The sequence below is a fragment of the Leucoraja erinacea genome, chromosome 10 (genome assembly GCF_028641065.1).
Source record: "Leucoraja erinacea ecotype New England chromosome 10, Leri_hhj_1, whole genome shotgun sequence".
In the NCBI taxonomy this organism is placed as follows: domain Eukaryota; kingdom Metazoa; phylum Chordata; class Chondrichthyes; order Rajiformes; family Rajidae; genus Leucoraja; species Leucoraja erinaceus.
Window position 1 is genome coordinate 1,077,781 of NC_073386.1, and position 27,256 is coordinate 1,105,036.

The 27,256-nt window shown below is 48.1% G+C and overlaps 1 protein-coding gene across 1 annotated transcript; it reads right to left on the reverse strand.

Moving 5' to 3' along the window:
* On the reverse strand, nt 1-27,139 carry rpf1 (ribosome production factor 1 homolog). The gene is made up of 9 exons (XM_055641282.1): nt 26,915-27,139; nt 19,608-19,664; nt 15,917-15,997; nt 14,117-14,212; nt 11,225-11,378; nt 7,098-7,180; nt 3,874-4,055; nt 2,643-2,769; nt 1-653 (listed from the first exon to the last, which is right to left on the reverse strand). Exons 1-9 carry the CDS (start codon nt 27,122-27,124, stop codon nt 612-614), a joined length of 1,032 nt encoding a protein of 343 aa, XP_055497257.1. The 5' UTR covers nt 27,125-27,139; the 3' UTR covers nt 1-611.
* Between the last annotated feature and the right edge of the window lie 117 nt (nt 27,140-27,256).

Sequence of the window (27,256 nt, forward strand, 5' to 3'; positions counted from 1 at the left end):
TGGGCACATTTAAATGAATGATTTAATTGACAAAACTATAATCCTTTTACAAACAGTATTTATAAGGTATCCTTTATGGGGAGACACAAGAGACTGCAGATGCTGGAATCTTGAGTAAAAAACAAAGTGCTGGAGGAACTCAGCGAGTCAGGCAGCATCTATTGAGGGAATGGTCTTTCTGCTGGCTGGTTAGCACGCAACAAAAAGCTTCTCACTGTAACTTGGTACACGTGACAATAAACTAACCTGAGCTGGACAGATGACGCTTCAGATTGGGACCCTTTGCCAGCCTGAAGAAGGGTCCCGACCAAAACGTCACCCGTCCACAGATTTCCCTCCGCAGATGCTGCCTGACATGCTGAGTTCCTCCAGAACTTTGTTTCTTGCTCAAGTACCCTTTACCTTCGGACAGCGAGTACACTCCAGAAAGAAACATCCAGTTTTGAGAAGATAATTTCAGCAATCTAACATTCGTGACACATTCTTTCAGCCCCGGCTCTGTACGGAGACGGTGAGGACTGTTTTGTTGGTCTTCAGGCTGTGCAACAATACACAAAGATGTGACAACGGTTGCTGTCTCACGGCAGTGTCCCGTCCCAATGTGTTCCACCCTACAGATGGAACTTCCTACGGCTTGAGTCCATCTCGTGACGCTGAGAAATAGAAAACACAAATCAGCAACAGCCACACATCTAAAGATCGCAGCATATTTTGTGATCAGCCATTGTTTAATTTAGTTTAGCTTAGAGATACAGAGCAGGAAACAGGCTCATCGGCCCACCGAGTCTGCACCGACCAGCGATCCCCGCACATTAACACTATGCTGCCCACTATAGGGACAATTTACATAGAAACATAGAAATTAGGTGCAGGAGTAGGCCATTCGGCCCTTCGAGCCTGCACCGCCATTCAATATGATCATGGCTGGTCATCCAACTCAGTATCCCGTACCTGCCTTCTCTCCATACCCCCTGATCCCCTTAGCCACAAGGGCCACATCTAACTCCCTCTTAAATATAGCCAACGAACTGGCCACGACTACTCTCTGTGGCAGAGAGTTCCAGAGATTCACCACTCTCTGTGTGAAAAAAGTTTCTTCTCATCTCGGTTTTAAAGGATTTCCCCCTGATCCTTAAGGTGTGACCCCTTGTCCTGGACTTCCCCAACATCGGGAGTAATCTTCCTGCATCTAGCCTGTCCAACCCCTTAAGAATTTTGTAAGTTTCTATAAGATCCCCTCTCAATCTCCCAAATTCTAGAGAGTATAAACCAAGTCTATCCAGTCTCTTTCTTCATAAGACAGTCCTGACATCCCAGGAATCAGTCTGGTGAACCTTCTCTGCACTCCCTCTATGGCAATAATGTCCTTCCTCAGATTTGGAGACCAAAACTGTACGCAATACTCCAGGTGTGGTCTCACCAAGACCCTGTACAACTGCAGTAGAACCTCCCTGCTCCTATACTCAAATCCTTTTGCTATGAAAGCTAACATACCATTCGCTTTTTTCACTGCCTGCTGCACCTGCATGCCTACTTTCAATGACTGGTGTACCATGACACCCATTACATTTATACCAAGCCAAGCAACCTATAAACCTGTACGTCTTTGGAGTGTTGAGAAAAGCGAAGTTCCCACGCGGTCATGGGGAGAACGTACAAACTTCGTACAGGCAGGACCTGTAGACGGGATCGAACCCAGGTCCCTGGCACTGCAAGCACAGCGACTCTATCGCTGTGCCACAGTGCCGCACGAGGTACAGCCATGTGGTGGAGCTTTAACCCTCAACACCTCTGCTGACTAAGTGTATGAAGATTATGGAAGTAGTCTGATAACAGCGGGGAAGTAGCTGTTCCTGAACCTGTTGATGCACGCAAATCAAGAATCCCAACAGTTATATGAATGGCCAAATCATGTTTGGCATGAGCTACACTGCAATGCAGTTGTAGAAAACTAAACTGGCAAAAAGTCAACCTATATATCCTCTCAGTAAAATATAACGGGTAAATTCATAAATCCACTTTAAATATTAACCTGACCATTAATTTCCTAAACTTTAAAATATCCTGTTCACACAGAGGGTGATGGGTGTATGGAACGAGCTGCCAGAGGAGGTCGTTGATACAGGTACTATAACATTTAAAATACATTTGGACAGGTACATGGATAGCAAAGGTTTTGAGGAATATATGGACCAAATGCACATGATTTGTGTGAAAACGCACACCTCCAGATTCAGGGGCAGTTTCTTTCCCTGCTGTTATGGGGCAACTGAATCATCCTACACTGTAAATGGCTCGATTGTAATCATGTATTGTCTTTCCGCTGACTGGTGAGCACGCAACAAAAGTATTTTCACTGTGCCCCCGGTACACGTGACCTTAAACAAAGCTGAATGAACTAAACTCAAATGCGTGCAGGTGGATCTAGTGTAGATAGGACATCTTGGTCGGCGTGGGCAAGTTGGGCCGAAGGGCTAGTTTCCGCGCTGCATGACCCTACAACTCTCGCCTGACTGACATTTTGGCTGAACAGAATAATGGAAGGATGACATGGAAAGCTGCAATAAATATAAAACAATCTTAATATTTAATATGCCTCAAAAAAACGCAGGCCAAGGCAACAGATGTGTCTGCATACTGACCTTGTGGACCCATTCATATTCTCCGTACTTTGAATCAAATGTCCCTTTCTGCAAAGATCGAAGTTTCAGAGTGAAACGAGGCCCAAGCTCCTGAAGACCAACTTTCTTTTCATTCCGAAATATATACCTGTAAAAACAAAATCACCATCAGTCTCCTGCTGATCAGGGCAGCACGGTGGCGCAGCGGTAGAGTTACCGCCTCACTGCGCCAGAGAACCGGGATCGGTCCTGACTACGGGCGCTGAATGTACGGAGTTTGTACGTTCTCCCCGTGACCTGCGTGGGTTTTCTCCAGGTGCTTCGGTTTCCTCCCACACTCCAAAGACGTACGGGTTTGTGGGCTAATTTGCTAGGTACAATTATAAATTGGCCCTAGTGTGTGTAGAATAGTGTTTGTGTACCAGGAACGCTGGTCGGTGCCCACTCGGTGGGCTGAGGGCTTGTTTCTGCCCTCCATCTCTAAACTAAACGACTGTAAACAAGGTTTGAGATATTAGTTTATCAATGTTTATTTCATGCATGATTAAACACATTAACATACTTAAAAGCCCCGCATATCCATTCTGATACAAATATAAAGGTGGACATACATGTGTGTAATGTAGAAACATGTGGAAACATGGAACTGCAGATGCTGGTTTTACCAAGACACAAAGTGCTGGAGTAACTCATGAGGTCAGGTAGCATCTATGGAGAATATGAACTGATGATGGTTTGGGTCGAGACTTTTGAGATACAGAGCGGAAACAGGCCCTCTGGCCCGCCGTGTCCACGCCGACCAGCGACCCCCGCACATTAGCACTATCCTACACACTAGGCACAATTTACAGAAGCCAATTAACCTACATTGTTTTTTATTGTATGTATGACTGCTTAAATTTCGTTCAGACTTCGGTCTGAATGACAAATAAAAGGCTATTCTATTCTATATTCTAAACCTGCACGTCTTTGGAGTGTGGGAGGAAACCGAAGATCTCGGAGAAAATCCATGCAGGTCACGGGGAGAAGGTACAAACTCCGTAAGTTAGACCCGTTGTCAGGATCGAACCCGGGTCTGTGGCACTGTAAGGCAGCAGCTCTACCCCTGTGCCACCGTGCCCGTAGACTGACTGTGTAAAAACTCCAACGCGAACTGGAAGAAGTTTAACACGTGGTGGTGAGGTTCACCGTGCAGTTTAACACGTGGTGGTGAGGTTCACCGTGCAGTTCTACATGTGGTGGTGAAGCCTACCTGTGGAATCGGAAGAAGATGTAGTCCCGCTGGTTGTGGAAAGTCGCCACCTGCCGCCCCAGGAAGTGGGGATTGTAGGGGAACAGTGAGGCAAACATTCTGCCAATGCTGTGGCCCAGCCGAGTGGAGAAGTTATTAAGGATCACCTCCGGAGAATGTTTTGTCGGCTCCTTCCCTCTCCTCTGTGACAAAGACCATGAGAGTTATCTAATTATAGCTGTAAATGTGTAACAGCTGCAGCCCTATAAAAAAAAATCATTCAGCCATGATCTCTCACTAAAGGCAAGAAAAATGATCCACTCCGGAAATACTCAACCCCTTCCCATCACAGCGTAGGCAATCGGCTCTTCTGAACCTTGATACCATAAATATCCCTAAATTAAAATATTTGATCCTGATAACAAAGGGAAAATCCCTGGGTTGTGGAATGAAGAACCACAGGGTGTAGGTTTAAGGTGAGAGGGGTAAGGAAGAACCAGTAGGGAGTAACAGGGGAAAGATTCAATGGCAACTTGAAGGGAAATGTGTCTACATAAGCTGGAAAGAGTGCATAGAGGATTTACAAAGATGTTGCCAGAACTCGACGGCCTGAGGTATAGGGAGGGTGGCCGATTGGGAAAGGGGGAGATGCAGCGAGACCTGGGTGTCATGGTACACCAGTCATTGAAGGTAGGCATGCAGGTGCAGCAGGCAGTAAAGAAAGCGAATGGTATGTTGGCTTTCATAGCAAAAGGATTTGAGTATAGGAGCAGGGAGGTTCTACTGCAGTTGTACGGGGTCTTGGTGAGACCACACCTGGAGTATTGCGTACAGTTTTGGTCTCCAAATCTGAGGAAGGACATTATTGCCATAGAGGGAGTGCAGAGACGGTTCACCAGACTGATTCCTGGGATGTCAGGACTGTCTTATGAAGAAAGACTGGATAGACTTGGTTTATGCTCTCTAGAATTTAGGAGATTGAGAGGGGATCTTATAGAAACTTACAAAATTCTTAAGGGGTTGGACAGGCTAGATGCAGGAAGATTGTTCCCGATGTTGGGGAAGTCCAGGACAAGGGGTCACAGCTTAAGGATAAGGGGGAAATCCTTTAAAACCGAGATGAGGAGAACTTTTTCACACAGAGAGTGGTGAATCTCTGGAACTCTCTGCCACAGAGGGTAGTTGAGGCCAGTTCATTGGCTATATTTAAGAGGGAGTTAGATGTGGCCCTTGTGGCCAAGGGGATCAGAGGGTATGGAGAGAAGGCAGGTACAGGATACTGAGTTGGATGATCAGCCATGATCATATTGAATGGCGGTGCAGGCTCGAAGGGCCGAATGGCCTACTCCTGCACCTAATTTCTATGTTTCTATGTTTCTATGAGAGGTTGGACAACTTACGATGTTATTACTTGCAGCACAGGAGGATGAGGGATGTTTCATATAGAGGTGTATAAAAACACGAGGGAAGTTTTTTACCCCAGAGAAGGGCAATTAAGAATCAGAGGACATAGGTGTAAGGTGAGAGGGGAAAGCTTTAATAGGAACCTGAAAGGGCAACATTTCCACACAGTGTGTGGTGAATATATGAAACCAGCTGCCAGTTGAGGCATGTACGTTGACAACATTTAGAGGACATTTATTTGAACAGGTACATAATAATAATAATATAATAATAATTTTATTTATAGAGCACTTTAAAAACAAACATAGCTGCAACAAAGTGCTGTACATCACTAATCATTGACAAAAAAGTTAATACACACCAAAAATAACAATCAAAAGAAATAGTAGGAAAAGACATGTAAAATAGAGAAACATCAAAAACACCACAAACAGAAGCAAAGCCTCAGGCATGGTCAAAAGCCAGGGAGTACAAATGTGTTTTAACACTGGATTTGAAGATGGACAGAGAGGGGGCCTGTCTGATGTGCAACGGCAGGGTGTTCCAGAGTGCCGGAGCAGCAACAGAGAAGGCTCTATCCCCTCTGAGCCTCCGACTAGACCTCAGTACCTCCAGGAGCAGCTGACCAGCTGACCTGAGGGACCGGGCAGGAGCGTATGGGTGGAGCAGCTCAGAGAGGTAAGGCGGATTGGAAAGGTTTAGAGGCGTATGGGCCAAACGTGGGCAAATGGGGCATCTTGGTCAGCATGGACGTGTTGGGCCGAAGGGCCCGTTTCTGTGCTGTACGATTCTATAATCCACAGCCATGCCTCCACCTTGTGGGATCGTGGGTCATCTTGTTTACTGTGAGAGCACACCAGACAAGGGTCAAGACCTTTCTTCAGACATTTCCCTCCACTGATGCTGCCTGACCCAGTGAGTTCCCACACCAGTACAATGCCCCACAGGGACGGTCTCCTTTGTACGATGGAGACACAAGACTGCAGGTGCGGGAAACTGGAGCAAACTTTAGTTTAGTTTATCATGTGTACCGAGGTAGTCAAAAGCTTTTTGTGGCACGCAATCCATTCAACGGGAAAACTGTACATGATTACAATCATGTCGTCCACAGTGCAGATACAGGATAATGGGAATAATGCTTAATGCAAGCAAAGTGCAGTCTGATTAAAGATAGTCCGCGGGTGTCCACTGAGGTAGATGGTAGGTCAGCACTGAAGGGACTCAGCAGGACAGGCAGCATTGTGGAGGGGATGGACAGAGCCTTCTTCAAGGGTCCTGATGCATTGCCACTAGGCCGCGGAGGGCAAATCAGTGGATATTTTTAAAGCAGAGATAGTAAGGGTGATTAGTACGGGTGTCAGGGGTTATGGGGAGAAGGCAGGAGAATGGGGTTCGGAGGGAGAGATAGATCAGCCATGATCGAATGGCGGAGTAAACTTGACGGGCCGAATGGGCTAATTCTGCTCCTATCACTTATGAAAACGTGTACGAAGGAACTGCAGATGCTAGTTTAACCCGAAGATTAGACACAAAAAGCTGGAGTAACTCAGCGGGACAGGCAGCGTCTCTGGAGAGAAGGAATGGGTGACGTTTCGGGTCGAGACCCTTCTTCAGACATTTCCCTCCACAGATGCTGCCTGACCTGGTGAGTTCCCACAGAAGATCTGTGCGATATTGGTTGAGATGGCATAATATAATAATGCATAATAAAAATAAATGCAAACATGATGTAATTCACTAAGAATTCTTGGCACTAATATACCTAGCAAATATTGCAACGTAAAAATCAGCTCCACTGATGTTTAACAGTGCTCATTATCTCATCTCATTCCGTCTCTCACCTTAAGTTCTTTGGCCAGGCGGGCATTAGACATCTTGAAATGCGCTGTAGGTCCATTGGGAAGATGGCTAACTATTAATCCATCTGATGGTATACGGTTGAGAAAAATAATTATATTCATGTGTAACCTCCTTAGTTGGGAAGGCTGAGCATTTTCAAGCAGATGAAGGTGCAGTTCTGAAAACTCAGGTACTTAGAAGCATAGAAAATAGGTGCAGGAGGAGGCCATTCGGCCCTTCGAGCCAGCACCGCCATTCATTGTGATCATGGCTGATCGTCCCCTATCAATAACCCGTGCCTGCCTTCTCCCCATATCCCTTGATTCCACCAGCCCCTAGAGCTCTATCTAACTCTCTCGTAAATCCATCCAGTGACTTGGCCTCCACTGTGACAGGGAATTCCATAAATTCACAACTCTGGGTGAAAAAGTTTTTTCTCACCTCAGTCTTAAATGGCCTCCCCTTTATTCTAAGACTGTGGCCCCTGGTTCTGGACTCGCCCAACATTGGGAACATTTTTTCCGCATCTAGCTTGTCCAGTCTGATTGATCCCCCTCATCCTTCTAAACTCTAGTGAATACAAGCCTAGTCTTTTCAATCTTTCCTCATATGACAGTCCCGCCATCCCAGGGATCAATCTTGTGAACCTGCGCTTCACTGCCTCAATCACAAGGATGTCCTTCCTCAAATTAGGAGACCAAAACTGTACCCAATACTCCAGATGTGGTCTCACCAGAGCCCTATACAACTGCAGAAGAACCTCTTTCCTCCTATACTGAAATCCTCTTGTATTGAAGGCCAACATTCCATTAGCTTTCTTCACTGCCTGCTGTACTCTATGAGGGGGCTCTGTGCACTGGAACTACTCACGGTGGCGCAGCGGTAGAGTTGCTGCCTCACAGTGCCAGATCCTAACTATGGGTGCTGTCTCTATGGAGTTTGTACGCTCTCCCCGTGACAGCATTGGTTTTCTCCGGGTGCTCCGGCTTCCTCCCACACTCCAAAGGCCTCCAGGTTTTGTAGGTTAATTGGCTTTGGTAAAGACAGGACATCAGACTCTGGTAAGACCAGAGGGGGGGGTCTGTGTATTTATGTAAACAAAGCATGGTGCACGGACTCCACCATCATCGAGAGTCACTGCTCAGCTAACCTTGAATTCCTCTTGGTTAGATGCAGACCGTTCTATCTGCCCAGAGAGTTCACCTCCACTGTTGTGACTGCAGCCTATATCCCTCCTGATGCTAATGCCAAGCTTGCAATGAAAGAGCTGCATACTGCCATTAGCAAACAACAGACGCACAACCCCGAGGCAGCCTTCATTGTTCCGGGTGACTTCAATCACACCAACCTGAAGACTGTACTCCCCAAATTCCACCAACATGTATCCTTCCCCACTAGAGTAGACAAGACACTGGACAAAGTCTACACCAACATGGCTGAAGCTTACAAAGTCATCCCCCTCCCCCACCTTGGTCAGTCTGATCACGTCTCATTGTTCCTGCTCCCTAAGTACTCCCCACTCATCAGACGGGTTAAACCAACTGTAAGGACAGTTAAAGTCTGGTCAGAGGAAGCGGACTTCACACTTCAGCAGTGTTTTGGAAACACTGACTGGAAGGCGTTTGCAGCCCAGGCCACCCTTGACTCTCACACGGACATTGATTCCTATACATCCTCTGTTCTGGACTTTATGAACTCCACCATCAATAGTGTCACCTCCCTCAAACAGGTGACCATATACCCGAATCAGAAGCCATGGATGAACAGCGAGGTCAGGCTACTGCTGAAAGCACGGGACACCGCTTTCAGGTCAGGCGATGCTCGAGCCTACAGTTCATCCAGGGCTAACCTGAAGAGGGGCATCAGGAAGGCCAAGCACTGCCATAAGCTCAGGATTGAGGAGCACTTCAACAACAACTCCGACCCCCGACGCATGTGGCAAGGCATCCAGGCCATCACGGACTACAGACCCTCCAACATCACCCCCCCACATCCAGCGACGCCTCCTTCCTTGAGGAGCTGAATCACTTCTATGGCCGCTTCGACAGGGACAATCTAGAGACAGCCATCAAGGCTGTGCTACCTGCCGATCACCAACCCCTCACACTCACCCCCTACGACGTGTACGTGGCACTGAGTAGGACTAATGCACGTAAGGCTGCTGGCCCTGACGGCATCCCCGGGCGCGTGCTCAGGGCCTGTGCTGCGCAGCTGACAGACGTCTGGACTGACATCTTCAACCTGTCACTTGCCCAAGCAGTTGTCCCCACTTGCCTTAAAGCCACCTCCATCGTGCCAGTGCCAAAACACTCCACTGCGGCAAGCCTCAACGACTTCCGCCCAGTTGCACTTACCCCCATCATCACCAAGTGCTTCGAGAGGCTGGTCCTGGCACACCTCAAAAGCTGCCTACCCCCCACACTGGATCCCTATCAGTTTGCCTACCGCAAGAACAGGAGTACGGAGGATGCCATCTCAACGGCACTTCACTCCGCCCTCTCCCACCTTGACAACAGAGACACTTATGTAAGAATGCTGTTCATCGATTACAGCTCAGCATTCAACACCATTATTCCATCAAAACTGATCACCAAACTCGGTAACCTGGGCATCGACCCCTCCCTCTGCAACTGGATACTGGACTTTCTAACCAACAGACCCCAGTCTGTGAGGTTAGACAAGCACACCTCTTCAACCCTCACCCTGAACACCGGCGTTCCTCAGGGCTGTGTGCTGAGCCCCCTCCTCTACTCCCTCTTCACCTATGACTGCACACCTGTACATGGTACTAACACCATCATCAAGTATGCAGATGATACAACGGTGATTGGCCTCATCAGCAACAACGATGAGCTGGCCTACAGGGAGGAGGTCCAGCACTTAGCAGCATGGTGCGCTGACAACAACCTGACCCTTAACTCCAAGAAGACCAAGGAGCTCATTGTAGACTTCAGGAAGTCCAGAGGCGGCACGCACACCCCCCATCCACATTAATGGGACGGAGGTGGAACGTGTTTCTAGCTTCAGGTTCCTGGGAGTCAACATCTCCGATGACCTCTCTTGGACCCACAATACCTCTACTCTGATCAAGAAGGCTCATCAGCGTCTCTTCTTCCTGGGGAGACTGAAGAAGGTCCATCTGTCTCCTCAGATCCTGGTGAACTTCTACCGCTGCACCATCGAGAGCATCCTTACCAACTGCATCACAGTATGGTATGGCAACTGCTCTGTTTCCGACCGGAAGGCATTGCAGAGAGTGGTGAAAATTGCCCAACGCATCACCGGTTCCACGCTCCCCTCCATTGAGTCTGTCCAAAGCAAGCGCTGTCTGCGGAGGGCGCTCAGCGTCGCCAAGGACTGCTCTCACCCCAACCATGGACTGTTTACCCTCCTACCATCCGGGAGGCGCTACAGGTCTCTCCGTTGCCGAACCAGCAGGTCGAGGAACAGCTTCTTTCCGGCGGCTGTCACTCTACTAAACAACGTACCTCGGTGACTGCCAATCACCACCCCCCCCCCCCGGACACTTATTATTTTTTTTATTCAAATCGTTTGCTATGTCGCTCTTCAAGGGAGATGCTAAATGCATTTCGTTGTCTCTGTACTGTACACTGACAATGACAATTAAAATTGAATCTGAATCTGAATCTGAATTTAAATTGTCCCAGTGTGTGTAGGATAGTATTGTGTGTGGAGATCACTGGTCGACTCGGACTCAGTGGGCCGAAGAGCCTGTTTCTAGGCTGTATCACTAAACTACTCACAGGATTTCCAGCATAAATGGTTGCACACAGTCTTAGTGTTGAAAATTATTGCGTCTAATCCTTCTTGCGTATGGCGTGCACAGCCTAAAGTTGTAGGACCACTTATTCTATTTAATCTTATTTGATTGTACACCTACTTTTCTATGTTTTTATGGGTCTTATAGATTTCTCTGCAGAACCTCTGCCTCTTTGCATCTACTTTACAGCCGAGGACAACAGTTTTCTCCTGCAATGACGTGGTCCAAGCACATCATAGTCAGTTTAAGGAAGTCATGGAGTTGTACAGCATGGTAACATGTAAAACGTGAGAAATCCCGGAGGAAACTAAATGCAACTTGCAGCAAATTCGGACGTGTGAAGGATACTTGGTACTTTCCGATTTTCATTGATGACAAGCAGGTCGGTGAAACCTCTGGCCATGCACTGTGGAATGATCTTCTTCAGAGCCAGGCCTCTGCGGTAGTACACGTGTGAATTTGGGATCACCTTTGACATCTGCTCACACAGCCTCACTGTTTTCTGAAAATCAAACACACCAGATATTTAAGAAGATAGGCACAAAAAGCTGGAGTAACTCAGCGGGACAGGCAACATCTCTGGAGAGAAGGAATGGGTGACGCTTAGGGTCGAGATCCTTTTTCAGACGGAAGAAGGGTCTGAAGAAGTGTCTCGATCCGAAACATCACCCATTCCTTCTCTCCAGAGATGTTGCCTGTCCCGCTGAGTTACTCCAGCTTTTTGTGTCTATCTTATTTTTAAACCAGCATCTGCAGTTCCTTCTTACAGATATTTAAGAAGCACCGGACACTTTTTTTTCCCAATTTAGTTTAGTTTAGATATACATCGCTTTAACAGGCCCTTCGGCCGACCGAGTCCGCGCCGACCAGCGATCCCCGCACATTAATGCTTTTTGCACACACTACGGTAATTTGCAATTGTGCCAAGCCAATAAATCTACGTCTTTGGGGTGCGGGAGGAATCCGGAGATTCTGGAGAAAACCCACACGACCACAGGGAGAACGTACAAGCTCTGTACAGACAGGCACCCGTAGTCAGGATCGAACCCGGGTCTCTGGCGCTGCAAGGCAGTAATTCTACCGCTGCGCCACTGCTCTGTCCCAATCTCAACATTGCTCAAGGCACAGCGGGGGATAGGATAGGGACGATGACATTACAGCCAGGAGTGGAGATGGTGGTTCATTTAATTAACCATTGATCACCCGAGTTCAATAATATCCCACTTTGTCACCCACTCCCGATAGAATGGGCACCAAGCTTGATTAGCAAGCAAATTAACCGCCATCTTCACTCCTGCTAGTTCTAATGTTATCACCCAATAAACCCTTAGAACAGTACAGTGCAGGAGCAGGCCCTTTGGCCCACAATGTCTGTTCCGAAAATGATGCCAAGACCGACTTTGATCAACCTCCACATAATTTGCATCGCTCGATATCCGTGTGCGTGTGCAAAAACCTCTTAAATGCCACTATCGTATCTGCCTCAACCACCAGCCCTGCAGCGCAGAAGGGTTTCGTCCCTGAAATGCCACCCATTCTTTCTCTCCTGAGATGCTGCCTGTCCCGCTGAGTTACTCCAGCATTTTGTGTCTAGACCCTGACAGTGCGTTAGTCCCGTTTCACCGTTACTCCCATTTAACTCTGCAATTTATTTCTTCTCTACCACCCTTTGATTCTTTTGCTCCTTAACTATACTGGGGACACAAGGAACTGCCGGTTTACAAAAGAGCAAAGTGGTGGAGTAACTCGGCAGGTCTGGCAGCATCTCTGGAGAACATGGGTCGGGTCGGGGTCCTTCTTCAAATTGATTGTAGTAGGGGAGAGAAACCTAGATATAAAGATGAGGGTTGGACGAAGTCTGGCAAGTGATAGGTGGATACAGGTGAGGGCTTTTATTGGTAGATGGGTGATAGGGATGAATTGGAACAAAATGGTTCCTAATTTTACACCTTTGTTCCTTTTCACCTCTAGGCTTTGTTCACCTATCAGTCAACCCCCCCCCCCCCCCCCCCCCCTGCCCTGTATCAATCTATCACATGCCACGCTTCCTCCCACCTCCCCCAACTCTTTTCCAATTTTCTCACCCCCCCTACTCCAATCAGTTTAACATATCTCTAAAGTGCCCCAAACCAAAACATCACCTATCCATGTTCTCCAGAGATGCTGCCTGACCTGCTGAATTACTCCAGCACTGTATATGTGTTTTTTTGTTAACTACTCTGGGGATAGAACGCGTGTGCAGAGTGGTGAGGCAACGGCACTGTTCCTTCTTCAGTCTCAATTGGAAAGGACACCACGTCACAGAAGTGGGAACTTAAAAGCGGGATTGAAAACTATTTTGAAAGGGCAAGTTCTTGGGAAGGATACAAGGGTGGAGGGAGGTGGAAAGAGAAAATTATTTTGGATGTATTCTTGCGTGAAGCCACGATTATATGAAAATAGAGAGATATATTAATATATAAGAAAATATGAGAAATGCGTGAATAATCTTAATAAAGTCTCATACAGGGAAGATAACTCTGGACTCTGGTCCTGTCACAGGGGGGGGGGGGGGGGGGGGGGGAATTGAGGAAGACTGGCCAAATTTTGTGCCTTCCACCACAGTGATGAATGCTGTGGTGGATGTTTGTGTTACAGTTTTATTGTGGTTGTGTGTTCTCTATAATTGTACTGCTGCTGACAACCCAAATTTCCACCGACCCTGATTGTGTGGCAATAAATTATATCTATATCTAATCTAATTATATCTAATTATTATAAGAACTTAGCCCAGTCACCCAAGATGCCATACGCCTGATGAGAGTTAGCACTTAGACCCTTTGGCCCAACGTGCCCACGCCGGCCAACATGTCCCAGCTACACTAGTCCCACCTGCCTGCGTTTGACCCATATCCCTCTAAACCGGTCCTATCCATGTACCTGTCTAACCGTTTCTTAAACATTGGGATAGTACCTGCCACAACTACCTTCTCTGGCAGCTCGTGCGTTACACCCACCACACTCTGTGCGTTAAAGTTACCCCTCAGATTCCTATTAAATCATTGCCCCTTCACCTTAAACGTACGTCTTCTGGTCATCGATTCACCGAGTCTGGGCACGAGTCTACCTGATCTGTTCCTCTCATGATTTTATACACCTCTATATTGTGACATATCACATTACATTATCATGTAGGATGGTCAATATTTTTCCTTTACAATTCCAAGCCCGTTCGGTTACGCGCTCGTTTCTTTCACTTACCCCTCGAGGTCTATCAGACGTGGTGATGAGAATCATAGGGGTCGTCTCTCGACTGAAGTAGGACGAAAACTCATCAGTCGCTTCATCGAAAGCCACCTGCGGAGGATTTGATTTTATTTTCAATTCACATTCTGCTTATTACCTCAGTCCAGTGCAGTGAAAAGCTTTTGTTGCGTGCTAACCAGTCAGCAGAAAGACAATACATGATTAGAATCGTGCCATTTACAGTGTATAGATACACGATAAAGCAGTCACGTTTAGTGCAAGGGAAAGCCAGCTAAGTCCGACCAAGGATAGTCCGAGGTCGGACTTAGATAGTCACTAATGAGGTAGATAGTAGTTCAGGACTGCTCTCTGGTTGTGGTGGGATGATTCAGTTGCCTGATAACAGCATGTCCCTGACCAGAACACTTTGAACCAGAACCCCCCCCCACCCAAAGGTGAAGAACATATTCATCACACTTCAAAATACCAGGTTTGAATCTAAAATGCCTTTATATTAGAAAAGTGGCTGACAGGAGAAGTTAGCGGGCCCTCATCTCTTCATAAGTTCTCGGAGCAGAATCAGACCATTCAGCCCATCAACTCCGCCATTTAATCAGTACTGGTTCTTGATAAAGCCGGTTTCCTTGCTAAGGCACTGATGCCTTCAAAAACATAGTTCATCAATTCTAGGAGCAGAATTAGACAATTTGCCCCATCAAGTCTACTCCGCCATTCAATCATGGTTGATCTATCTCTCCCTTCGAACCCCATTCTCCTGCCTTCTCCCCATAACCCCTGACACCCGCACTAATCAAGAATCTGCCAATCCCTGCCTTAAAAATATCCACTGATTTGGTCTCCATGAATTCCACAGATTCGCCACCCACTGACTAAAGAAATTCCTCCTCATCTTTCTAAAGGAACGTCCTTTTATTCTGAGGCTGTGGCTGCCAGCCCGGACAAAGGAAGGTGATGGTCTCCACTCTCTGCCGCGCATAACTACAAACCTTTCAATGTGAGTCGAGAGGAAAAGGCCGTGGGTGCTGCACTGAAAATTACAGCAAATTGTGGACGCAGCCCAGACCGTCACACAAACCAGCCTCCCTTCAATCAACTCCATCTACACCTCACGCTGCCTCGGCAAGGCCAGCAGCACAACCAAGGACCAGTCGCACCCTGGCCATCCCTCTTCTCCCCTCTCCCATCATGCAAAAGGTACAGAAGTGTGAAAACGCACACCTCCAGATTCAGGGACAGTTTCTTCCCAGCTGTTATCAGGCAACTGAATCATCCTGCGATGACTAGAGAGCAGTGCTGAACTACTATCTATCTACCTGTATGGTGACCTGCGGACTAACCTAGATCGGACTTGACTGGCTTTACCTTGCACTAATCGTTATTCGCTTATCGTGTATCTGTACACTGTGAATTACTCGATTGTAATCATTCCGCTGACCGGTTAGCACGCAACAAAAGCTTTTCACTGTACCTCGGTACACGTGACAATAAACTAAACTGAACTGAAGAAGAGGGGGGGGGAGAACAAAGGATGACCCGGCGCGGGATACTTTGTAACTGTCAGCGCCCTTTATATGGCGACTCTTTGCATACCTTGGGTATGAAAAACAAAGAATCTCACTGTGACTTGTCACATGTGACAATAGAGTATAATTCATTAGTTCATTGTTTCATTCATTGACACATTCATTCATTCGTTCCTTCGTTCAACAATAATGGTAAAATTGCAGCCGGGGCCAGCAGCCAGAGGCAGCCGTTTATACGTTTACACAACATTGTCCACGCTCGGATAATTACCTCCTCGTCGTTTGGATCCACCACTGTTTCATCGTAAACCCGCTGGTTCTCGATCGTCTTCGGGACTGCTTTTGGCGGAGCCTTAAACCAAAATTCACAATCACGTTAGACACTTGCATGCATGTGAGTGACAATTTTATCACGAGCATTAACAAGGAAGGAGATGAGGAGGAATTTCTTTAGTCAGAGGGTGGTGAATGTGTTGGATTTTTTGCCACTGACAGTTATGGAGACCAAGTCAGTGGATATTTTTAAGGCAGAGAGAGATAGATTCTTGATTGGGTCAGAGGTTATGAGGACAAGGCAGGAGAATGGGGTTAGGAGGGAGAGATAGATCAGCCACGATTGAATGATGGAGTAGCATTGATGGGCCGAATGGCCTAATTCTACTCCTATTCTTTATGAGTTATGACCAAGATGCCCCATCTACACTAGTCCCATCTGCCCTCATTTGGTCCTCTAAACCCAGGCGCCACAGAAGCAGATCTACTACAATCATCTATTACAATCGCTCCACAATTTAAATCCTCTACTCGTACAGATTCCCTTATCATGTATCTATACACTGTGAATGGATCGATGGTAATCATGTATTGTCTTTCCGCTGACTGGATAGCACGCAACAAAAGCACGCAACACTGTACCTCGGTACACGTGACAATAAACAAAACTATTCTATTCTATTCTAAACTGGGCAAAGGGGATGAGTGAATTATAGGTAACTGATGGTCAACATGGATTTGGTGGGCCGAAGGGCCTGTTTCTGAGTCCATAACTTTTGCTATCTGTTTTTACATTTCTTGCAAATTAACTCTTAACCTATTTTATCCTTTAACTTTTGTCCACCTCTCGAAAATGTTCACAGCCACCTGGCTCACCATGAACGCTGTTGGTCTTTTCTTCAAACCTGACACCATTTACTTCTCAGCCTCCTGGAGTCTTTATTTCTCAATGAAGCATAACCTTGTCAAGAATTGCAAAATACTTTCTTGAAATATTGTCCACTTTTCAAATACTGCCTTGACCTTTCGTAGATTTTAGAAGCACAAAGTGATACAGCACGGAAACAGACCCTTCGACCCAACCTGCCCATGCTGATCAAGATGCCCCATCTATGCCAGTCTAGTCCGTTTTTCCAGACCACTGTGTACAATTCTACTTTCAGACCTTCATAATTGTTCTTTCTCGTGTTTCCCGATGTTGGGGGAGCCCTGAACCCCAACATGGCCACCGTTTAAGAATAAGGGTGAGGCTATTTAGAACAGAGATGAGGAAAAACGTTTTCACACAGAGAGTGGTGAGTGTGGCATTCTCTGCCTCAGAAGACAGTGGAGGCCAATTCTCTGGAAGCTTTCAAGAGAGTTAGATGGCGTTCTTAAAGATAGCGGAGTCAGGGGATAGGTGAGAAGGCAGGAACGGGGTACTGATTGTGGATGATCAGCCATGATCATATTGAATTGAATTGAATCTGAATCTGAATGGCGGTTTTGGCTTGAAGAGCCGAATGGCCTACTCCTGCACCTATTGTCTATCGTCTAAATTCAAATTGTGGACTCATGTTTCTTACGCAAACTAAAATAAATGTCAAATTCTGTAATGTTGTCATGAGTGCCCCAACATCTATTATTTCTTGCCTTACCCTCTCTTGGAGCTGCTGTCAGGGGCCACACACACACCACTCCCACATGTGCTGCTTTCCTTTGCTATTTCGCACCTCCGCCCAAACCAAGATAACTTACCATTGCTGTACTGATCTCATCCTATTCTGCAAGCAACCCAACCTTTTCCTTCCTGCCTACTCATCTGAAATGTTATACCCTGGCCCAAGCTTGCTCACTGCAGGCAGTTTGGTTTAGAGATATAGCATGGAAACAGGCCTTTCGGCCCACCGCGTCTGTCCACGCCATCCATTAATCGCCCGCTCACACGGGTTGTCCCGCTATACCCGAGGGGCAATTTACAAAAGCCAATTCATCTACAAACCCGCACGTCATTGGGATGTGGGAGGAAACCGGAGCATCCGGAGGAAACCCACGTGATCACAGGAAGAACGTGCAAACTCCACACAGACGGCATCCGGGGTCAGTATCGGATCCAAGTCTCTGGTGCTGTGAGGCAGCGGTTCTCTACCCGCTGCATAACTGTGCCGCCTACATGTCAGTTTGCAGTCTCTTGTCCACAAAGGATCTGCTGGACAAGAGCGAGGCCTGAATGCTACCTTCCAGAACCACTGTACCTGCCTCACACGATGTCACACCCTCCTAGGGTGCAGGACTGCCCAGTTGTGCAGAACCAAAGGGGCGTGACTGCGTCCTGGGTAGGTGTCCAAGTACTGACAATATATCAGCCTCTGCTTCATCAACTCTGAGCTCCTTAAGCTACAAACACTGCACTTGTACCAGCCATGGAGCACCAAGACCACACGTAACAGCAGCAACGCTACATGTAAAATTCTTACAGGACTGGACAGGCCAGATGCAGGAGAAATGTTCCCCATGTTGTGGGAGTCCAGAACCAGGAGTCACACTTCAAGAATAAGGGGTAGGCCATTTAGGACTGCGACGAGGACAATTTTTTTCACCCAGAGAGAGTTGTGAATCTGTGGAATTCTCTGCCGCAGAAGGCAGCGGAGGCCAATTCACGGGATGTATTCAAGAGAGAATTAGATGTGGAATTTAGCTCTTAGGGCAAACGGAATCAAGGGTAATTTTGGGGGAAAGCAGAAACAGGATACTGATTATGGATGATCAGCCATGATCGTATTGAATGGCGGTGCTGGCTCAAAGGGCCGAATGGGCTACGCCTGCACCGAGATTCTATGTTTACCTGCCGTAACATGCCCATCTTATTGCACTTTATTTAATTAGTAATTAAGTTCTTCAATCAGCATTTTAGGCATTCTGTTATCATTTAGGCAATGAATAGTCTTGTCAATGTACCAATTGTTGTTACACTTCTACTTTGATGCTTCTAATTCAATCCTGCACCTTTTAAAAAAAAACAACGCAGCATGCCTGAATCACGTAATGATTTGTGCTCTGATGAAGATGATATTGCACTGGAATAACGGCCATTAGCTACAGGGAGAGGCTGGACAGGCTTGGGACAATCCATCAAAAACTTTTGTGGATTTGAACATCACAATTAATTTATAAATTCGTGTGCTAGGAGCAGAATTAGGCCATTCGGGCCATCAAGTCTCTTCCGCCATTCAATCATGGCGGATCTATCGTGGACAAAAATGCTGGAGAAACTCAGCGGGTGAGGCAGCATCTATGGAGAGAAGGAATAGGCGATGTTCCGGGTCGAGCCCCTTCTTCAGACCCGATACGTCGCCTATTCCTTCTCTCCATAGATGCTGTCTCACCCGCTGAGTTCCTCCAGCATTTTCGCCTACCTTCGATTTCTCCAGCATCTGCAGTTCTTTCTTAAACATGGCGGATCTATCTCTCCCTCCTAACCCCATTCTCCCGCTTTCTCCCCATAACCCCTGACACCCGTACTAATCAACAATCTATATATCTCTGCCTTAAGAATATCCCTCCACAGCCTTCTGTGGCAATGAATTAGTGCACCCGTATTAATCAACTGCCCGCTTAACTGGGACGTGAATCTCCAGGCTCCCTGGCCCGTTCATGCACCCAAACTCCCAGCATCACCGCGCATTCCAAACACCCATTGGGACAGTCACCTTGTCTCCAAGCGCCACTCTCTCCTTCTGCCGCTTCTTTTTGGACGCCAGTTGTTCCTGAAAAGATAAAACAAAAGCAATGTTAGAAGACGCACAACATCCACTCCCCAGCCAAAACCCGCCTGTGAGCCACAACACCCAGTCACCAGCCCGACTAGAGCCCCATCAGTCAGTTATCTCTCACAGGCATTGTTGGAGGCAGCTTGATAGGACTGTAGTTAGAGTCAGCACTCTTGCTGGCCCATGGAGAACATCAACCGCAAAGCCAGTACTACAATGGTTGAGTAGGAACAATGCTGAATGTAAGCTTGGGTTAACTATGGGGATCGACCCGAAATGTCACCTATTCCTTTTCTCCAGAGATGCTGTCTGACCCGCTGAGTTACTCCAGCATCTTGCGTCTATCTATGGGGTTGCACAAGTCAGCAAGCATGTCTTTAACCCAAAAGAGTTGCATTAACGTTAAACCTTAATGAACCTTTATCAATCCTTTAACATAGAAACATAGAAATTAGGTGCAGGAGTAGGCCATTCGGCCCTTCGAGCCTGCACCGCCATTCAATATGATCATGGCTGATCATCCAACTCTGTATCCCGTACCTGCCTTCTCTCCATACCCTCTGATCCCCTTAGCCACAAGGGCCACATCTAACTCCCTCTTAAATATGGCCAATGAACTGGCCTATGTCCCAAAAGGCATGAGAAGCAATGAAGCATCTTTCAACGGTACGTTCAACTCAATGGTACTTTATGGTACATGTATCGAGGTAGAGTGAAAGTCTTTATTTGCAAACAGTTCAATAAAAGTAAGTACAATCACAGAAGCACAATCTTAGTTAAGTACAAGTTTATGTTTATGTTCAGAGTTACAGCACGGAAACAGGCCCTTCGGCCCACCGGGTCCACGCCGACCAGTGATCCCAGCATATTAACATTATCTTACGCACACTAGGGACTATTTTTTTAAACATTTACCAAGCCAATTAACCTACAAACCTGTACATCTTTGGAGAGTCGGAGAAAACCCACGAGGTCATGGGGAGACCGTACAAATAGCACCTGTCGGGATTGAACCCGGGTCACCGGTGCAGCAAGCGCTGTAAGGCAGCAACTCTATCGTGCCGCCCCAAGTGTACACCGAGACAGTACACACGATGTTTTCAAGATTCAAGTTTGAAAATTGTTATAAATGTAGTTCTTGAGCTGGCCATGAAGGCCATTGCAGGGTCGGCCTAGTCAAGCAAAGTTGTTGGTGTCCTCCAGCACCGCTCCACTTTGAAGCTTATGCGAAGAGGCTAAATGCCATGGTCACAGAACAGGAATTGCAGCAGCCAGCTTGTTTGATTCCACAAATGGCCGTGGAATAATGATGAGATAATACACCGACAATGGTTGAAGGATAAATAGTGGCCAGCACATCTACCTGCTTTTTTTAGTTTAGAGATACAGCACGGAAACAGACCCTTCGGCCCACCGAGTCCATGCGGACCGGCGATCCCCGCTCACTAACTCTCGCTCACACACACACACACACTAAGGACAATTTACTGTACAATTTTATCAAGCCAATTAGCCTACAAATCTGTTCGTCCTTGGAGTGTGGGAGGAAACCAGAGCTGGAGAGAACCCACACAGGTCACAGGGAGAATGTATAAACTCCATACAGACAGCACCCGTGGTCAAGATCGAACCTGGGTCTCTGGCGCTGTGAGGCAGCAATTCTGAGCAGACTGTGCTCAGTCTGAAGAAGCGGCTCGACCTGAAACGTCACCCATTCCTTCTATCCAAAGATGCTGCCTGAACCGCATAGTTACTTCAGCATTTTGTGTCCATCTTCGGTGAAACGAGTACGATGTCGAGAGGGGAGGGGGGCGTAGAGAGAGGAGATACAAGGGTTATTTGAAGTTAGAGAAATCAATACTTTGCATTGACAGGAATGTCACATTGTACTTCCCACTATCCTGACACACAGAAAACCTTAATTGCTTTCGAAGTAATCTTATATCTGTTCCAAAAGACACGACACAGGCTGTTTTACTAACATAGCATGTTGAAAATAACCAGAACCACCCCGTAAAAGTAACAACACTAAATGCTTAAAATGACAGCAATCCTTCCACACTCCAAAATGCAGGGTTCACGGCAAGGAAATTGGCTCCGAGTTCTCCAGAGATGCTCCCTGACCCACTGAGTTACTCCAGCACGTTGTAATTTTTTATTTGTAAACTAGCATCTGCAGTTCCTTGCGCCTCTTGTTCACTGTAACAGTTCACCTATCTTTTGTTTAATTTAGTTTAGTTTAGAGATACAGCGCGGAAACAGACCCTACAGCCCACTGTGTCCACACCGACCAGTGATCCCCGCACACCAACACTATCCTACACACACTAGGGACAATTGTACATTTACACCAAGCCAATTAACCTACAAACATGTACATCTTCTTCTTCTTGCGTACGGCGTGCACAGCCTAACGTTGTAGGACAACTTGTTCTATTTGATCTTATTCGATCGTGCACGCCAGGTTGATTGCAGTCGTTGAAACAGGGCGGACCCACGTGAAGGTTGCAATCTCCCACCCCTGTACATCTTTGGAGTGTGGGAGGAAACCGAAGATCTCAGAGAAATCCCAGGTCACGGAGGGAACGTACAAATTCCGCAGACAGCACCCGTAGTCAAGAGCTCTACCGCTGAGCCACAGTGCCGCCTAATTTTGTTTGGGCATTAATCTTAATTTCTTCTGCAGATTCAGATTCAACTTTAATTGTCATTGTCAGTGTACAGTACAGAGACAACGAAATGCAGTTAGCATCTCCCTGGAAGAGCGACATAGAATATGATTTCAATAATTAAATCTATTTACATGCATACAGATCCATTTCCAAAACCGTTTACCCTTCTTTAATACCTATTCAACCCAGTCTGGAAGGCTCAACACAACTTATTAAGCACAGTCGTGAGTTGCAGAAATGCATTCCAGAGCCTCACAAGCACTGCGCTAAAACCGGTTCTCCTGAACTTTGCCCCGGAGTATAATTACACTGTCAGATTATATAAATAGTATGCAAACACACTGATGCCGTTGGAAGAAACATTCACAGAAGCAAGTACGCTGACTTTTCAAGAATGGCAAGGCCTCTTTACGACCCAGAAGGCTGCAGAGTCACCCTGCGAGACCTTTGGAAATCATGTGGTGAGAGTCCAACTCCAATGGCCTTAAATAACAGGCTGGTTTCAAACACACATTGTGAGGAAACCAGGAGAACTTTGTTTACAGAGACTGATAAAAACAGGAAATTGATATTTTTAGTTAAGTGTAGAGATACAGCATTGAAACAGGCCCTTCGGCCCACCAAGTCTGTGCCGACCAGCGATCGTCAGACACTAGAACTGTCCTACTCACTAGGGACAATTTACAATCTTTACTGAAACCAATTAACCTACAAACCTGTACGCCTTTGGAGTGCAAGAGGAAACCGGAGCACCTGGTGAAAACCCAGGTCACTAGCGCTGTGAGGCAGCCGCTCTACCCGCTGCGCCACCATGTCGCCCCTCTGTTCCACAGCATCGACACCATCGTTCTGGATGTGATAGTAGTTCTAGACCAACTCAGGTTAACTCAGGTTACGTGCAATAGCACGCTAGTTGGATGATAAATCCTGAGCTGCCTTATGGTCCTGTCCCATGGAACAAGTTAATTCCAAGAGCTCTCCTTAGTTTAAAAAAAATCAAACTCATGGTAAGCATGGAGAATGAACGCAGCGGGTACGTCGGAGCTCGGGGACGTCTCTTAGTGGGTCGTAACGCTAACGACAGGTACTCGGGAAGACTCGCTAACGGCAGGTAAGCTCGGGAAGACTCGTGAAGATTTGTCAACGTTGAAAAATGTCCACGAGAGCCCCGAGTACCGACGAGCGGCCATTACTGTAATTCTCCGAGTTTGAATCAGGGCAAACTCGGGAGAGCTCTTGGAATGAACTCGTACCGTGGGACAGGGCTATTACACCGCCGAAGCAAGTGATAACACACACTGCACCACAGCACGTGAGCTAACGGCAGATCTCGGCTGGTCTTGGATTTCACAATTCATGTCAATAGCAACAGCTGCCACTATCAGATAAAAACAGAGGAATCAAAGTCAGATGTAGCTGCTTAATTGTGACTTTATCCAAACAGCTGCCTTGCTAATGTAAAATTATAGATTATAACTGACACTAAAATCCAGGCTGGCAAATGACAAGCAGATGGGAGGACTCAGCACGTCAATAAAATTGGCGGGAGTGCAGGGAATCACGAGCTGAACTATTCAAAGCCATCAACACATCAGCCCGGAGAGGGACTCTGCACCAGGGCCCTTACCTGTGGTCTGCTCGTTACTGCCCCCACTCCTGCAGCAACCACTCCCCACTCATGCTCCCTGCAATCTGTCCCCCCTCGCCTCTCACTCGCTGGCAGCACCCTCACTCCCACATGAACACACACGCACCCAGTCTCCCCGTCACCCCTTGCGGCTGATGCTTCCCACCTTACGCCCTCACCCACAGGCAGGCTCTTGGTGTCACCTCCCTCTGCAACACGCCCCTCGCCTCCCTTCACTCTACATACCCACCTTGCCTCCACTCACTCTATAGTCACTCCCCTTACCCCTCCCTCTACATTCTCCCCTCGCCTCACCCTCCAAACACTCCCCTTGCCTCCCCCTCCCTCCACATACCCCCATCGCCTCCCTCTTCTGGCATCTCTTCCTCTGATGTCACTTTCCTCGCCTCCCCTTCCACTACACACTCCCCTCATCTCCCCCTCTGCACACCCCTTCCCTTGCCTCCCATCCCTCTACATACTCCCCTCGTCTCCATTCACTCTATAGTCACTCCCCTCCTCTACATCCACTCCTCTTCCCTCTCCTTCCCACGACACTCCTTTCCTCCCTCTACAGACACTGCCCTTGCCCCAACCCCCATCTTCTATATGCACTGCTCTCCCCCTACATGTACTGCACCCCTCCTCTCCACATTTCCCCTCCTGTGCTTCCCGCTCCAACACTGCTGGCCTTTCCCCGCCCTCCCTTCTCCCTCCAGCAGCTCGCCATCCTCCACCACTCTCCTCACTTTCCCTGCACCACCAGGGAACCCTCCTCGGAGCCCAGAGCGTCACCCATCCCACCTGCCAACTGGGATCTGAGCCCAACTTCTCCCCCCCCCCCCCATCCCAAAGACAACCATTGCGATTCCAAACTAAATCTAATGTGCCACAAATTAGATTTCACTCCATTTGTTCCCTGGAGAAATGAACCAATGTTCCCCCCCCCCCCCCCCCCCCCCCCTTTAACCCCCTTTCCCTTCTGCTACCAGGTGCACACTCTCTCCTATCAATCCCTTGGTTACTCGACAAAAGAGCCCAAAGTGCTGGAGTAACTCCGCGGGTCCTGTAGCATCTCTGGAGAACATGGATGGGTGACGTTTCGGGTCGAGGCCCTTCTTCAGACTTTGGTTACTCCAAAAGATTTGGGAGACGTGATATCCCACACAAAGCTGTGCTGACTATCTCTAACTAGTTCTTGTCAACCATCTGCTGCTAGATCCCGTCTCTCAGACCCCCCCCCCCCCCCCTTCAGTAGCTTTCCCACTGCTGATTTCAGACTCACCAGCCTGTAGTTCCCGACCTTGTACTTCCTGCTTTTCCTTAAAAAATGGCACAACACCAGCTACCCTCCAGCCTTCCTGAACATCACACAGCTAATTAGAGTTGACAGAGCCCTAGTGAGACCACACCTGGAGTATTGTGTGCAGTTTTGGTCCCCTAATTTGAGGAAGGACATTCTTGCTATTGAGGGAGTGCAGCGTAGGTTTACAAGGTTAATTCCCGGGATGGCGGGACTGTCATATGCTGAGAGAATGGAGCAGCTGGGCTTGTACACTCTAGAATTTAGGATGAGAGGATATCTCATTGAAACATATAAGATTGTTAAGGGCTTGGACACGCTAGAGGCAGGAAACATATTCCCGATGTTGGGGGAGTCCAGAACCAGGGGCCACAGTTTAAGAACAAGGAGTAAGCCATTTAGAACGGACACTTTTTCTCACAGAGAGTGGTGAGTCTGTGGAATTCTCTGCCTCAGAGGGCGGTGGAGGCCGGTTCTCTGGATGCTTTCAAGAGAGAGCTGGACAGGGCTCTTAAAGATAGTGGAGTCAGGGGATATGGGGAGAAGGCAGGAACGGGGTACTGATTGGGGATGATCAGCCATGATCACATTGAATGGCGGTGCTGGCTCGAAGGACCAAATGGCCTCCTCCTGCACCTATTGTCTATCATCTATTACCTCTGCACGGACCTCCAGTTTCAGTCTGAGGAATGTTCCAGACTCAAACTATGTAAATATCTCTCCACAAACTATGACTCCTCCAGCAGTCTGTTTCGTTGCTCAAGATTCTAGCATTGGCAGTGTCTTGTGTCTCCGCAATTTCTCTCCACAAGATCAGAAACTGACTCTAATCTCAATGTTGATATTCGCAAAAATGCTGGAGTAACTCAGAGGGAACTGGAAACATCTCTGGAGAAAAGGAGTGGGTGACGTTTCAGGTCAAGACCCTTCTTCATGCCATTTTGTGTCGATCTTCAGTGTAAACTAGCATCTGCAGTTCCTTCCTACACTAATCTCAATGCTCCCCACTCCAGATCCCACCTCCCTTGTCCTAACCATTGATCGTATTGATCCACAACACTCCGTTCATTCTGATCCCGGACCCTAGTGGTCCCTGAACTCCCCCCCCCCCCATCCTGACCCAACGCAGTAAACTCTGACCCCTGATCCCATTGACCACAGACTCCTCCCTCAGCCAGTCCCCTAATACATTGAACTCTTGACTCCTGATGTGATGACTGCAAAACCCTTTGATTCCTGAACCCACTGACCTCTGATCCCATTGACCCGAGCCCTTTGACGCTGATCCCACTGACCCCAGAGCCCTTTGAGCTTTGACTGATCCCATTGACCCCAGAGCCCTTTGAACCCTGATCCCTCTGACCCCAGATCCTATTGATAATTGACCCCTAACCCCAGTGCCAGATCCCAGTGCCCTCTGATGCCAGTACCCCTGATCCCAGTGCCCCCTGACCCCAGTGCCCCCTGACCCCAGTGCCCCCTGACCCCAGTACCCCCTGACCCCAGTGCCCCGTGACCCCAGACCCCAGTGCCCCCTGACCCCAGTGCCCCCGTGACCCCAGTGCCCCCCTGACCCCAGTGCCCCCTGACCCCAGTGCCCCGTGACCCCTGACCCCAGTGCCCCGTGACCCCAGTGCCCCCTGACCTTGCGCTGGAGCCGCCTCCACCTCTGATACATCAGTTGTCGCCGCTGCTTGTTCTTGATCTCGGACACGTTGAAGTTGGGCGGGAACTGGGGCTCCGGGGCCGCCGGCTGCGGCTCAGGCTCAGGCTGCGGGGCCTCGGGCTCGGCGTCCGCCTCCCGCCGCCTCTTCCCCTTGGCCTTGGCCTTGTTCATCGTGATCATCGCCTCCATGCCGCCCGCCGCCAACAGCCGCTTCCGCTAATGGCCGCCCCCAGCCGCCCCAACTTCCGCTTCCGGGAGAAGCCCCTCCTCCCCCCCACCACCATCACCATCCTGGGCGGGCGGGCGCTGACGTCACCGCTC

Coding starts and splice junctions, on each gene's coding strand:
- rpf1 (XM_055641282.1), bottom strand. CDS start 27,124: ATGGAGGCGATGATCACGATGAACAAGGCCAAGGCCAAGGGGAAGAGG. Junction 2,770..3,873: donor ATCTTCTTCCGATTCCACAG/GTAGGCTTCACC, acceptor TTGTTTTTACAG/GTATATATTTCGGAATGAAA. Junction 654..2,642: donor AATATGAATGGGTCCACAAG/GTCAGTATGCAG, acceptor TCTATTTCTCAG/CGTCACGAGATGGACTCAAG.